This window comes from Elgaria multicarinata, chromosome 9 (genome assembly GCF_023053635.1).
Source record: "Elgaria multicarinata webbii isolate HBS135686 ecotype San Diego chromosome 9, rElgMul1.1.pri, whole genome shotgun sequence".
In the NCBI taxonomy this organism is placed as follows: domain Eukaryota; kingdom Metazoa; phylum Chordata; class Lepidosauria; order Squamata; family Anguidae; genus Elgaria; species Elgaria multicarinata.
The window spans coordinates 20,031,432-20,046,176 of NC_086179.1; the positions used below are offsets into that span (position 1 = coordinate 20,031,432).

Sequence of the window (14,745 nt, forward strand, 5' to 3'; positions counted from 1 at the left end):
AGTGGTACAGCGGTGAGGCCGTCCAGATCAGCATAACCAATAGTGAGAGATGATTGGATTTGTAGGCCAATACATTTGAAAGGCAACAAGTTGCCCACTCCTGCTGTAAAGATTAGATAACACAATTAGGGTGTTTTTAAGGGTACACAAAATAGAGTGGTCATGAGAAAAGATTTTTGTCACTTGATAGTAATGTCACTGGCCCTATCCAAAGGAGCAAGTGCAACTGCAAGCCACATGATGTACTTATGATGAAAGCAATGGAAATGTCAAGAGGAAAGAAAAGTAGAACCTGCATTTATTTTCCCAGCAACTTTTTCCAGCTTAGCTGCTGAAAATAAAACTGATTTCTCTGTAACAAAAAGAACAGCTTGAGGTAAAATATGTTAATCCAACCTGCACCCCTCCCCAAAAAAACCACTATAAAGCCAGTGTTCATTATTTGCGCTAAAAACTGTTGCTTGGAAAGGCTCTAAAATTCCAGCAAAACTTTAGAATACATCCCACCACTCCCACCACCCTCTTCCATTAAGTATCCTAAAAAATGAGGAATTTGAATGCAGGTTTCTTTGTATGGAAGCAAAACATTCCACAGAGAATATTTCCTTTTAGAGCAAAACTTCATCTCTTAATCCTTTGCTTTTTCTAGCTCTAACTACCACAATTCTCTCTGCTTTCACTCCGTTGCTAATCTCCTTTTGGCCACAAACGTTAAGTGTGGCAACTTCCTCTCTCTGCTGCGTCCACCATTTACAAACATCGCCCTTAACCTTATTAATATAATCTAGGCTACTACGCCATTTTCCAACCCAGAAACTTTGACATGCTACAACAAACATTTTGTACAAAACATAACTATCAGATATTTAAAAGTTCATAGAGCTGCAGAACTATTTTAGCTGAATAACTTGTTTGCTGAACAGCCCATTGACATCAACTTAATGGTGCCATAATGCTGATGGTACTAAGGTAGGGATCATTATCTCCAAGCTAAAGCACATATTTGCATGCAGAACATTCCACATTCACTCGTCAGCATCTTCAATTAAAAGAATCAGGTAGAAAGGGATGAGGAAGATCTCTGCCTGGACTTTGTCGTCACAGTAGATAATGAGCTTGTTTGGATGACAGGGCAGCCCATTGTGGGTTAATTAACCCTTGAGGAGCTGTGGTGCGTGCTGGCTCCCGTTATGAATAGGCAACCCTCAATAGGGGGAAAGGTGTTGTGTTATACAAACCTGGCTGCTCTCATATAACTCACAGTCTGTTGTAAGGTTGTGCAAGGGTTGTTTAGCCCTCAACCCCCACCGCTCAGATTCGCATGACATGACAACGCCTGTCTGGGGGTTGCATATTTATAATGGTGGGTGGCCCACACTACAGCTCCTCAAGGGTTAATTAGCCCACAATGGGCTGCCATGTTATCAAAACCAGGTCAATATTTTGTTAAATGAACAAATGGTCCAACTCAGTATAAGGCAGTTAATATATTTTGAGGGTTTTAACTGCAAAAACAAAAAGTCAAAAAATGATCTTGATTAAATAAATCACACAGGTCATGTGCAGTTTGGAGAAATGATCTTCAACATGTTGAAAAGCTGTACACGACTGGTTTATAACAGGGTCTTAGATTCAAAGTTTCTTTCATCAGAGACAGCTACAGTTAACAGCTTACCAGAATTCATCAGTTCTTTGTTTAAATACCTTAACAGATATGATCAACTGATTAAAGTTTCAAGATCTAAAATTAAACCCTAAACATCCCATCCTATTCAGGAGAGTGTCGAATGGGCAAGTGGTACATCTCACAAGATTAAAATTCATCTTGGAAGGCTACTAACACCGCACAATAGAAGTGTTTCTTGCAAACTTCTTGAATGTAGCCAAACACTTTACTTGATTTTTAAAAGACGTTTCATTCCCACCCCCACCCACCCCATTGGATCTAACTTCAAGATTCCAGTATGGAATGCAGAATAAGCCTCACTTTCAAGCAATAACAAACTATGATTTCCCCCCAATATGCAATTAAGCATTTTAACCATAGTGGAGACACATCCTGCCTACATGGGAAAGTGCATGCAAGGGTACATGCATGTGCAAATCAGCAAGTCAATCACAACTAAGGTTACAACCTTAAACACATTTACTAGGTAGTAAGAGCCAAGAAACAAAGAGGGATTGTTCTCTCAGAAAACATGTTTAGGATCACACTGGACATTCCAGAGAAAGGAGTAGAAGGGGACTTAGCTGTAACCTACTTCAGTCTGGTTTAAATAGGACTACCATCTGCCAGATTTTCCCAGTTTTCTGTAATCTAGCAAGATCATAGGCTTACCTATGAGCCAAGAGCTATAGATAGCTTTGTTTGCTTTTTGTTTCTGTATGGCTTACCTTTGCGTGGCAGGGTTTTTCCATTCTTCTCTGTACTGTATTGCAAGCTAACCTTCAAAAATCATTTGTAATACAAAACAAGGTTGCTGCAGTTTAGAGAAGAAAGGAAAAATGTTCCTTTACATGCATAAATCTGGATTGGAACTACAATATTTTACTCCCTTGGTTATTGTAGCACACACTAGTTGCTGCATTTAGCAATGGCTGGGGGTAATTTTCTTCAGTAAAATGGCTCTTCTTTCTAAGTGCATCCGATTTCCATCTCTGCAGGATGTACCATTTCTGAAGCAGCTTTCTCTATCTCAGCCCACCATCTCATCCAATGTTTTCCAAAGATGAACTAATCACTTGACACTCAGCTAACTGGAGTTCTACCAGAAAGTAACAGCAACTTCTCTCTACTGTAACAAGGAAAATGGATGATAACTATCTCAAGGCAAATCTAATTTACAGCAGGGCGAATGTCACAAAAGTGTGTTGAGTACACAAACTGAATGAATAATCCAATGCGATTAAAAACATACATACATATACACACATACACACTGGTTGTTAGGGCTGGAAAAATATTTTAAGCTCTTAGAAACAGAAGGTCCCAGCATCAAATACCTTTGTGCCTAGGCAACTGATATGTTTCCATTACCTTTAACTCTGTCTATATTTCCTCCCCTCCCCTTACCTCTGTTCTCTATTCCTGTGTTGAAATTATTGCAAGCTTCTTGGAGCAGAGACCTGTCTTTTTGGTCCTGTTACTCTATAAATCACCATGTACACTGATAGCTCATTATTATTATTATTATTATTATTATTATTATTATTATTATTTCCACTCAAGGCATGCAGACACATGGATAATATTGACAAAATATCAGAAATCTCATCACAGTTGTCTTCGTATCTTCTATTACCTCGCCCCAGCGTAAGTGACACTCTGAGGGCCTATGATGATTTAAAGCAAAAATGATGAATTTACGTTGTGAAGGTTTTTTTAGGGAACTATCTTTATATTTTAAGATTTTTATCAAAACATTTTCCCAGACAGGCTAATAAAAGCTAATAAAACAGATTTTAAAATATTGCTATCGATAAATATTTATTTCTTTTTATAAATATGCATTACAAATTATGTTACATAAAAGTTACTAGCCCATGAAAAATTGCTACAAGTCTCCCTTTCCAGGCATACCTATTTTAGTTATATGTGCCCTAAAAGGTGGAGGGGGGATATGAAACTATAATAAGGGCCCATAAAAGAGGCTAAAAGTGCATCTATACATGTCTACTCAAAAGGAAGCACCGTTCAGTTCAAGTGGATTTATTTCCAGATAAGTGTGTATAGGATTGCAAGCTAAGAAAATTTTCACAAGTGACACCAAAAGTCGAAAACATCTAAAAGGCACCACGTTGGGGGAAGGCTGAGCCACACTGACTAACATCACTTTTCTATAGTTTCAGACAGGCGTCATTCCCAGCCCTATCAGAGATGCTGGGAATTGAACCTGAAATCTTCTGCATGCAAAGCATAAGCTCTACCACAGATGTATTTTCGGTTTGTACTTCATATGTTTTACAAGAATGCCTACAAAACTAGGATATAGCAAACAGGTCATTATGTGGTCAAAACCAGCATCCACAGCATTAGAGAGCAGGTAGGGATGGTCCATGGCGCTCTGAGGCTGCTCTCACACTATGATGCTCGACAGGCAGGCAGGATTGGCTGCAGCTCCTATGCAATAGGTGCAGCAGCCCTTACTCTCAGTCATTTACACAGCCACAATTTTCACATGATGGTTGTATCTATCACATTACTGTCTGGTCTTCTGAAACCTCCTCCTTCAGTGGACAAAATATTGCCTATGACAAAGCTATCATCACCGTTACCATCATCATAATGTGATGTTAAGGAGCTCCTTGTATATCTAATTATAGAACAATTATATTTGTTCAGTTTCCTTTCTATGTTTTAATTTTAGAGATTGAAACACACACAAATCAAGCATTTCAGGATATTAAGTTATCACTTTTGCTTAGTACCTGCCCGAAGGAATCCCATTTCTATTTATTTATTTATTTATTTATTTATTATTTTATTTATTTATTACATTTCTATACCACCCAATAGCCGAAGCTCTCTGGGCGGTTCACAAAAGTTATTTCTACAACACCTTGATTTGTATTTCTGTGTGTGTTTAGCACTGGACCTGTGGTCAGAACAACAATCTGCACTCATGTCAATAGTCACTGCAGTCTTGTCAACTGTTGTCCTTTGTCAACAGTCTATGCTTCAATTCCAGCCTTTAAGCTCTGTAAAAAGTCATCATAAAAAAGGCCTATGGTTTATTGTATACATTTTATTTATTTAAGCTACTATACCATTTGACATTCCAAGTTCTCCAAGCAGTTTACATAGAAACATATATAATACAATATAAAAACCAATAAAATCAGTATAAATCAATAAATACCTTAAAAACATTACAACAAAAGCAATAAAACAGAGCAATATCTTTCTTTCTCTCTCTCTCTCTCTCTCTCTCTCTCTCTCTCTCTCTCTCTCACACACACACACACACACACACACACTTTCTCTCCAAGAAACCACAGAGCAAAACAGCAACAGCTTTCAACTTGTTAGCCAAAATCTATTTTCAAGTCACATTTTGAAGCCATTGTTTATCCTTCTGTTCACTAGAAACAGGTTCATGAAGTTACCTTATCAATGCCTGATGAATAAAAGTTTTGAGCTCATGCAACCCCTTTCAGGAAAGGACAAAGGAAATATTTCATTTTATGATTATGGATTACATTCCAGTTTCCAACTCTTAAGTTGTTGTTTTTCACATATTTTCTATGATCATGCTAAGTCAAATATAAACATATTTGCCATCATCCTTCCCAGCAGACAAGCCTATTTTGAAATACTTGTAGTACTGTTTGCATTTACAGAAATCATTCCATGCTAAAGAAGAAAAAAAGGCACCATCTTTTAATAAACATAAGGGCCAATGTGTAATGGAATACACGCCGGGATATCCTTGAGTTTAGCCCAGAAGCTGTCCATCACCTATAAGGAAGGCCCAGTAAATTAAACAATATCCCTTCAGAAAACAGGTTCAACAGAAATAACTCATGAATTACACTCCTGCCATATATATATATACACTTTCACAACATACTCAGGCATGTTGTCACCACAAAAAACACCCAAGACAAAACAGCATAACCATGAGACCAAATACTCAGGACGAATCTATTCTTTAGACTTAAAACTATTTAATTATCATTCCCTCTTCTGTGGGGAGTCTGGGAATTGTAATTGGAGGGAGCAAGGCTAGGAATTTCTAAGAGCATTTTCAACATCTCACCCAGTTTTCAGGACACCTTTGGAGAAGCCAGGATAATACAAACCAATATAAGTGTATAGTGTAGATAAGCCCATATCTTTTTCTAGAATTAGTCCTGATAAAACAGCTGCTAATCAAAATCACATACAATCCAAGACTTCACCAACCTGAAATGCAAACATCTTTGGTACCAATGTGATCATGTGGCTTTCCCTGCATACCTTCCAACAGCCTCTGTGCTGAGTTCTGAACAAGGCCTGCAGCCAGTAGTAAAGGTATAGTAAGATATAATGATGAAGTAGTAAGCAAAAGCAAGGACTTACCAGATTGGAATTGGTAGCATTGGAATCATCTTCTGGAAAGGGGATATAGATAGCTAAGGCCACACAATTGGCAAAAATAGTGAGTAAAATAATAATTTCAAATGGTCTGAGGAATGGAGTTAAGGAAGGTAGATTATTTTTAATCACATAGAGCAATTACATTGGAAGCGGGAAGGATTTAAAAGAATTCTGTTTAAAGAAGACATTCCTAATCCCTTGTATTTTGAAAAGAAACATATGCCTTTTAAAGTGCTTTTCAACCCTCCCAGCCAAGTTTCTTCCTAATATGTCAAAAGCACGGTAGGTCAGTCGCGTGCCAGAGTAAACACAGATTTCTTAAAATATTTTTTATTTATTTAGATTGAATTTTAAGTTTATTTTCTCCACTTGGACTATGTTGTTATTTTATAGACAGCCCACCTCAAAACAGTTCTCTCTCTTGTTACATTTCCAATACAGTTTCTATCTACTATTGCAGTCATTTAAAAAAAATCTCTCCCAAATCATTCTACACAATGCTCCAGCATTTTTCAAGCCTCTTTTGTCACTTTTTAAAAAGAATTTTAAGAAAGGAATATACAAAGCGCTAAGGTCTTTAAAAAGTTATGTGAGGGGTTATTTTTAACGTATTCTTCATCCTAACCCCAGAAGGGATAAAACACACACAGATACACTAGAGGTTGTTTAAAGGACAGAATCAACCTTGTTAAAATATGTGGCGGCTTACTTTGTATAAACTCATCCAATACTGGAAATATTCCAACCAGGAGTGCATATATATCGTTTTTGCCAATTAGAGCAGAGTATCAAATGTTAATTCTATTTAGAGTAGATCTATTGAAATGAATGGGACAAGTAAATCTTGACTAACTTAAATCTCATTCATTTCAATGGGTCTACTCTATGCAGAACCAACATTGATTAATAACCCTAGTTCTCAAATTGTGCAATCAGAGTTTCCTAAAGAAGAACAAATTCCCTACAACCAGTTTTTGCATCTTGGTTGAGCTGGGGGAAATCATGATCAAAGCCAGTGGGAGTGCTTGTATTCCTGCTGTAATATTAGTTCCACTATCATTACATCCACACTCTTGCTGGGCTGATGGACAGCACTGAGGTCCAATGCAGTTACACCCTTATTTATTTCTGGGTCTTTCCCTCCCCTTTGTTTCCTCTGTTGGGAAAATTGAATTGATGCACCCAGTCTGCAAAAGCTTCCTATAGAATATCCTACCTATCAGGAAGGTGCTACAGTGGCTACATGTAATGGAGGAAAATGTTTTGGCAGGACAGATGTACAATGTGAGTTATGTGTTACATACCCCTTCTCTTGAGGGTCATTAAAATACACAGAAGCCCTGTTTCACCCTTTTGATTTTGATCTGTACCCATGGTAGAGTTGAGCAATACAAACCTGCCACTGCTAGAGTTCAAATATGGTTTCCCTCACTATAGTATATAGTATATGTATAGTAGAGATTAATATAGCATACATAAACTGTAATATGTTAGCTCCTGGAAATGCAACTACATGGAGGTAGCTCCATGTGGAAAAAGAATTTAAGTGAAGCAGCTCCCCACACAGATCTGGACATTTCACCATGCCAACACAAACTGCAAGCAAGCAAAGAAATAAATGTAATGTTGTGTTTACATGGTGAAAATTAATGGAACCATGTGGTGCGCCAATGCCACTTTATATGAACCTTTTAAATTCAAAGCGGCCCTCATGTGGTTGTGTTGCCTTGTCATAGTTTACATATATAGACTGAGTCCTAGAAAGATACACTATAGTTTAATAGAGGCAATTGTTGCTTTATTGGCCAGAGAGAATAAGAAATGTAAAATAGGCTTTTGCTCGCATATGACAATGCAAGTTTTAATTTTTACAGTACAGTTCATGATCAGATTGAAATATAGAAAATTGGGTCATTCTCAACTATAGAAAGAACAATTAGCATCTGGTTACAGATGCATGTTTTCTCCAAGTTGCTTCAGTCACAATTTTATGTTGACCTACATAAGATATTGTTAAAAACATCAAGAATTAAAAACATCTGTTCAAAACATTGTCCTTTTTTATTAAAATAGTTAAGTTTTTAATTTCTCATAGGAACGACTTTTAAATGGGTAATGTAGGTTTCCTTTGAGTACAACACGTGGAAAATAAGAGAATGAGTGGACATGCTGGGGGAAATGAGTACACACTGCTGACACATTTCACTATGACCTGGTTTGAGAACTGTTAAGATATGCTGTACACATATACTAACACATATTTATAAAGTTTGTTTGTGTGCTTTGAAATCAGTTGTAGATCCCTAGTTCTATGTTCCTATATGTAGTGTACTAGCAAGCAATAGCTGGAGAGAGCTCTTGCCTTCATGCCCTGCTTATGAGCTCCCAAAGAATCATTGTGAGAAGGAGAATGTTGGACTTGATGGGCCTTTGATCCAATTAAGTGTTTGTTTGTTTTTTGTTATATTCAGATCTTCTTTAGTATGCAGCAGCAAATATGCAACCATACTTACTATGTAGCAACATGTTTCCCCTATTTTCTTTAAATAGAAAATTTTTCGGTGCCGTAGAGTTCCGTAATGTCACCTTTGCACATAAAATGAGATTTTTCAAAGGGTGACCCTTAAGGCAGGGGACCCACAGAGCTCTGTACTTCTGCCCTCTTCAAAGAAATAATAATTAAATAACAAATTTTAAAATGTTAGGGTGCTAGGTTCTCCTTCCTGTTCCTCAACCTATCACTGATCAGCTGTTCATCAGGGAGGAAGAGAAGGCAAGGCAAAATGGTAGAAAGATCGAGGATAGAACAGGGGAGAAACAGCAAGGTAAAAATGTGGGGAAAGATTAATAGCAAGGGCAGAGTAGAGAGAAACAGCAAGATAGAAGGGTGAGAGAAAGGAAAAAAGCAAGGTTATGGGCTAGGAAGGGAGAGAACAAAGAAAACAAGGGGCTAGGGGAGAGAAATAAGGAGGTTAGAGGCTAGGACTGGAGAGGGGGAGAGAGCGAGAGAACGCAAAAGGGAAAGGTCTCTGTGCATGGAAGAAAATCGGGCAGGGCAGGAAGCAACTCTTTCCATTTCCTTTACCTCCCTTCCAGCCTCTTGCCTCTCTATTTCTCCTCCACCACCTCTTGAGGACCCAGGCTGCAACAGCAGCCTCTGTATAACCATGGGAGCCATTTTGTAGTGGTGTCAACAGCAGTTTCTCAAATTCCCAAATTGCCCACAGGTCTAAAAAGGTTGGGGACCCCTGCATTAAGGAGAATTGTGTTGCTTAGCAGCATTTTCAATTATGTATTAAGAAACTTTAAGAACAGCCTGGCTGGATTAGATCAAAGGGCCATGTGGTCCACCATACTGTTTCCAAAAGTGATTGGCCAGATATTCCCTAGGAAGCTCACAAGCAGGGCATGAAGTTCTTGTTCTCCAGGATCTGGCAATCAGAGGTGCACTTCCTTTGACCATGGCGATGAGATTCCATTCTTAGCTAACATGACGGCCACATGAAACAATATGCTATTACATAAATTACAGCAGGGTGGTTGTAGACTCATCAAAGGGATGCCATTTTTTTCAGCAGCAAGCTGACAGTGACCGTAAATGGGGTTTCTGGCTTAGGATCCTGGTATCTGAGGTGAGTCATTGGGAGGATTTCAACTGTTCTTTGTTGTGTGTTTTCAAAAGGACTATCATCCCTCAGAGATTGACTTAACTGCATTGTTCAGTCATTTCCAGATCTCATCAGTGCAGCCTCCCATTTTACAACACATCAATCTGTTCAGCCAGCACGGATCTCATACATTTGTCAGACCTTCACTTGTGTGCTCTACCTAAAGATGCATGGTTGCTGAGATGCCAAGCAAGTAAAGCAATATGAGCTTGTCCCCTCTAAGTCAGTCATCCATCATGGCATGCCAAAATGCTGAGCTCCTGCATTGGGGAGGGGAAGAAATAAAACTAACTGAGAGGATTAAAAACTAGCACCAGAAAAAAAGACAAAGGAGATGCTGGAGGACATTATTGAACCCTTTGATGACAAGCCCATTTTTAATCCTTTCCCCCCATCCTGAAAACAAAATTTGTTTCGGCAACATCTGAGAGAATTACAGTATTTTTGTTTTTTATCCATCTTTCTGTTTGTCCCTTCAGGCTTTCTTGGGAATACACTACGAACCAGAGATTAACCTCAGGGCCAAACTTGATAGGACAGCACCAGACTCCAAGTGTTTAAACCTAGTCCTGCTGCATCCAAGTAGAGGAGTCTGATTTAAGGAGAAAAGGGAGCCCTGTCTCCTTCCTTGGATAACCTCCCAGAAGACCCTCTCGCCAAGCACTTTTCTGTCAGCTGGGCACATTTCCTCTGGCTCAGGCCTTGAAGAGCTGTTGCCAGTCAATGCAGACAATATGGTCCAAGAGTCTGACCTGGTATAAGCCAGCTTCCTCCTATGCACCCTTTTTACTCCTTAAATCAGAAACACACAGAGAGAGACACACATATCCTAGTGTAGGGATGGCGAACGTGTGACTCCCATCAACCTTACCCTGCATAGCCAATGGTGAGGGGTGCTTTGAGTTGCAGTTCAACAACATCTGGGAGGCCACACTTTCCCCCTTTCCTGTCCTAATGACTCCAATAGTCTGGGTTTCAATTCATGGATCTGCCATGGTCACATCTAGCTTAGCCCTCAGTTCCTTCTCAACTAAGGATGTCAGGTCCCAGACTCTGTACTCTATACATGGATAGGTAACTTAGCCATTGGCATATTAAATTTATTTCAATCAGTTGTCCCTGAATGGTATGTGGGGGCATCCTCAAGTGCCGTGAAAGAACTGCTTGTGTACCATGGTGGTAGCAGAGTGCAATTAAATAATTAAAGGCTCTTGAGAAGTCAAAATTATCTATCATCAGGGGCTGCTTGCTGCTTTTCTGCATAATCCATTGTTTCCAATTAACCTATGCAGAATGTGGGCAATCCTTTCTGCCACATCGGTCATCCAGTGCAGTTGGGTCACTCAACCACTCTTGATGCACTGATAAGCTATGGCTTATGAAGCTGGTAATGAGCATTAGGGCCAAACACTCCTCTCTCGTGCCTCCCCTCATGTATCAGCTTTGGTGCTTTATTCCTGTCTTCTATTAAGCCAGAGTTCCCCATTATGTAGAAACCAGGAACTCTACTTAATATCAGTTAACATCCTGGCTTATTATCTTGGTTTGTTAGCTGACATCAGTTCTGACATAAGCCCAGAATGAAGCACCAAGGCTAATACATGAGGGGACAAGAGGAGAATTAGAGGGGATCAGAGGGGAAGGGGAGCAAGAGAGGACCACTAGGCCCCTATGCTCAATCCCAGCTTCATAAACCAAGGTGGACAACTTGTGGCCCTCAAGATGTTTCAGCCTACAACTTCCATCATCCATAGCTATATTTGACAACATTTGAGTGTGCGAACTCTTGCGTCCCATAGCAATTTCCATGTTTCTAGCTTTGAGAATCTAGACAGAGACTGTTCATATGCTGCTTACCTAGTTTAAAATGATTCCTACTAGTGTTCCCATTCAGTCTAATGCACATGTTTATTCATATATATAAATCAAATCTGATGCATACTAACAACTTACTGATTTCCATGTTACTAGATCAAAAAGGATATTTCCATTCAACAATACTGATGCATGCCCTCCGGATGGGATTTTTCAGTGTTAAACACAGCAGTGCCCGGGGAGGACGTGTAGCTGTGGTGGTACCCTGTTTTTTCTGTTTCCCATACTGCTGCCGTTTCCTCTGTGTGGAGCTAGCGGTGGATATTGTTGCATTGCCAGCAGCACCCATCAATTTGGCCTGCCTGGCAGCGTCGATAGCAGCCTGCCAGGAGAGGGCTGCACCTGGAGTAGGGATATGCTCGGGTGCAAGTCCTGCAGCTGCATTGGCATTCATGTTGGCATGAGCTGGACGGGGACTCACATAGTTGGAACCTAGAAGAAAGGGGAAGAAAAGAGATTAAATACAATATATATCGTCAGTAGCACAGAATTCGCAAAAAGTCTACTAACCAATGTAGAAGGTTGTATATAAAACGCCGGTTCATGATATTCAGTCACACTCTAGTGTGACTAAGGATCAAGAAGCTAGGTCTGGGACTATGAAGATAAATATACCCTCCAACATTAAAAATAGGGACATGCTTAAAATATGCCAAGGATCACAGGTTGAAGTCCTTCTCTCATTAAGCATTGCTGAAGGCAATAATTCCTTGTTGTATGATACATTCATTACTCTGCTACAGCCCCATTGTCCACTCATTTAAAAGCCAAGGCAGTGTTTGTTCTTTTGGTTAAAGCTACATTAGAAAAGGGAAATAAGAAAAGAAACAGTGGTCTATGTTAACACTCTAAGAAGTCATGGTTCACACGACACCTAAGCCATAACGTTTAGCTCAAAATGCTTAACCACCTTGGCTAGCATGTCATTTGAACAGGGTCGTTGTTTAATACGTAGATCACTCAAGTTAATGCTTTTTACTTTAAACAACTTTAACCCATTTTAAAAATATTATTAATAAAACAGATATATTAGAAAAACAATTGTCTAATAAGATGTTATTGCAATTCAGAACTTAAGAGCTGCAGAATGTGAATTGGCAAGCTGTGCACTACATGCCTTAGTGTTCATGCACACACATTTATATGTATCCACTAGAGACAAGTTTCATCCACTCCCGCACAGAGACTGAACTTCTGGGGGGGGGGGGGAATTGTGACCTACCCAGAGAGCTTCGGCTATTGGGCGGTATAGAAATGCAATAAATAAATAAATAAATTGTGGAGAGGCAGATGAAGACTGAAAAATGACAGTTCTCCATTAAGAAAATGTTAACAAGGCCTCCCCAAAAAGCAAACATAGGGACAACATAGGGGTAGTGATTTATTTGGGAAATTAAAAAGTATAGGGACTGACCCCAGTAAGACATAAGAACATAAGAAAAGCCCTGCTGAATCAGACCAAGGGTCCATCTAGTCCAGCATTCTGTCCACACAGTGACCGACCAGCTGTCGATGGGAAACCCACAAGCAGGACATGAATAGAACAGCACCCTCCCACCCATGTACCCCAGCAACGAGTGTACATAGGCATACTGTCTCTGATACTGGAGATAGCATATAGCTAGTAGGACTAGTAGCCATTCACAGCCATCTCCTGCAGGCATTTGTCTAACCCCCTTTTAAAGCCATCCAAGTTGGTAGCACTCACTACACCTTGTCTCAGACACTAGACTGACCATGAACAAGTTGCAGGTTTTGTTACCATCACACTGATGATCCTGAATGACCCTTTTAAAATTCTCATATAACGGAATTATTACATTCATTCCTATGAGGAAAAGTAAAGCACTATCCTTGGGACAACGTTTGTACTAAAACCAATCTCCCACTCCTGCCATTGGGTGACCTGCACGATACTACTGAAACAACTGGGCATGTTTAGCCTGGAGAAGAAAAGATTGAGTTGGAGACATGATAGCACTCTTCAAATACTTAAAAGGTTGTCACACAGAAGAGGGCCAGGATCTCTTCTCGATCATCCCAGAATGCAGGACACGGAATAACGGGCTGAAGTTACAGAAAGCCAGATTCCGGCTGGACATCAGGAGAAACTTCCTGACTGTTAGAGCAGTACGACAATGGAACCAGTTACCTAGGGAGGTTGTGGGCTCCCCCACACTAGAGGCATTCAAGAGGCAGATGGACAACTATCTGTCAGGGATGCTTTAGGGTGGATTCCTGCATTGAGCAGGGGGTTGGACTTGATGGCCTTATAGGCCCCTTATAACTCTACTATTCTATGATTCTGGAAACACATTTCTCCAACCTAGAGCCTTACATATTCCTGCTACACATACTATGGCTTCCTAAAAACGCACCTTTTCACCCAGGCTTTCCGTGTGCTGTATGTAAACTAATCATGCCACTGCATTTTGCTGCTCATTAAATAGTTTTTACTGTAGTTGTTTTAATGTTGCATTTTTAATGTTGTGTTTTTAATATTGTGTCTAATGTGTTTTAATATTGTGAATCGCTGGGGGACTTTACTATATTCTGCAGTATACAAATGCCACAAATAAATAAAGAATACCCTGGCCATTGTAACTATCAGTACTTTGCTAGTACACTTAATAAAATCCTTATGCTTCAGCTCAGTGTTTCATTTGATTGCTATTACCGTGTCATTCACCCCTCACATGTAAACCACATACCAGTTTTGTGCAATCTTAAATCATTACAGTCTCTAACCAATTGACACTGCAAAGTACATTCTTTCTCCTCATTCGCAAATAGGAAAGTTCACAAAGGTGAGCATGGCTATTGGTTCACCAAGAGTGAAATCTATTGTAACACTAGCTGAATTTGAGAAACACCATAAACACAGATAAGCTGTCAGAGAAAAACTGACCTGACATGTCCAAAGAAAGACAGTGAAAGTGGGAAGATAATTGGTATTATCCCTCAATGTAACCCAATAATATCTCCGCTGTAGTTACTTATCAGAAGCCAATAATTTAGCAAAAAAGGGAAGATGTTTTAAAAGAAAAAAAATAAGTAAATACAATTTGGCAAGATGCCTTTTTTCTCAGCCCCCTCCCCCCCAGCATACTGTTTGTTCTATAG

At 39.5% G+C, this 14,745-nt stretch overlaps 1 protein-coding gene across 5 annotated transcripts in view; it reads right to left on the reverse strand.

The window, feature by feature from the left end:
* The window catches only part of CACNA1C (calcium voltage-gated channel subunit alpha1 C), a 609,442-nt gene that overhangs the window by 484,868 nt on the left and 109,829 nt on the right, over nt 1–14,745 (reverse strand). For 3 of the 5 annotated variants that reach the window (XM_063134894.1, XM_063134895.1, XM_063134893.1), the window contains exons 2-3: nt 11,731–12,054; nt 6,062–6,165 (exon numbers count right to left, since the gene is read on the reverse strand). In XM_063134894.1, coding sequence (XP_062990964.1) covers nt 6,062–6,165; nt 11,731–12,054 — 428 coding nt within the window. Of the gene's footprint in view, nt 1–6,061; nt 6,166–11,730; nt 12,055–14,745 lie in introns of those variants that run through there. The other 2 variants (XM_063134891.1, XM_063134890.1) reach the window with 1 other exon arrangement.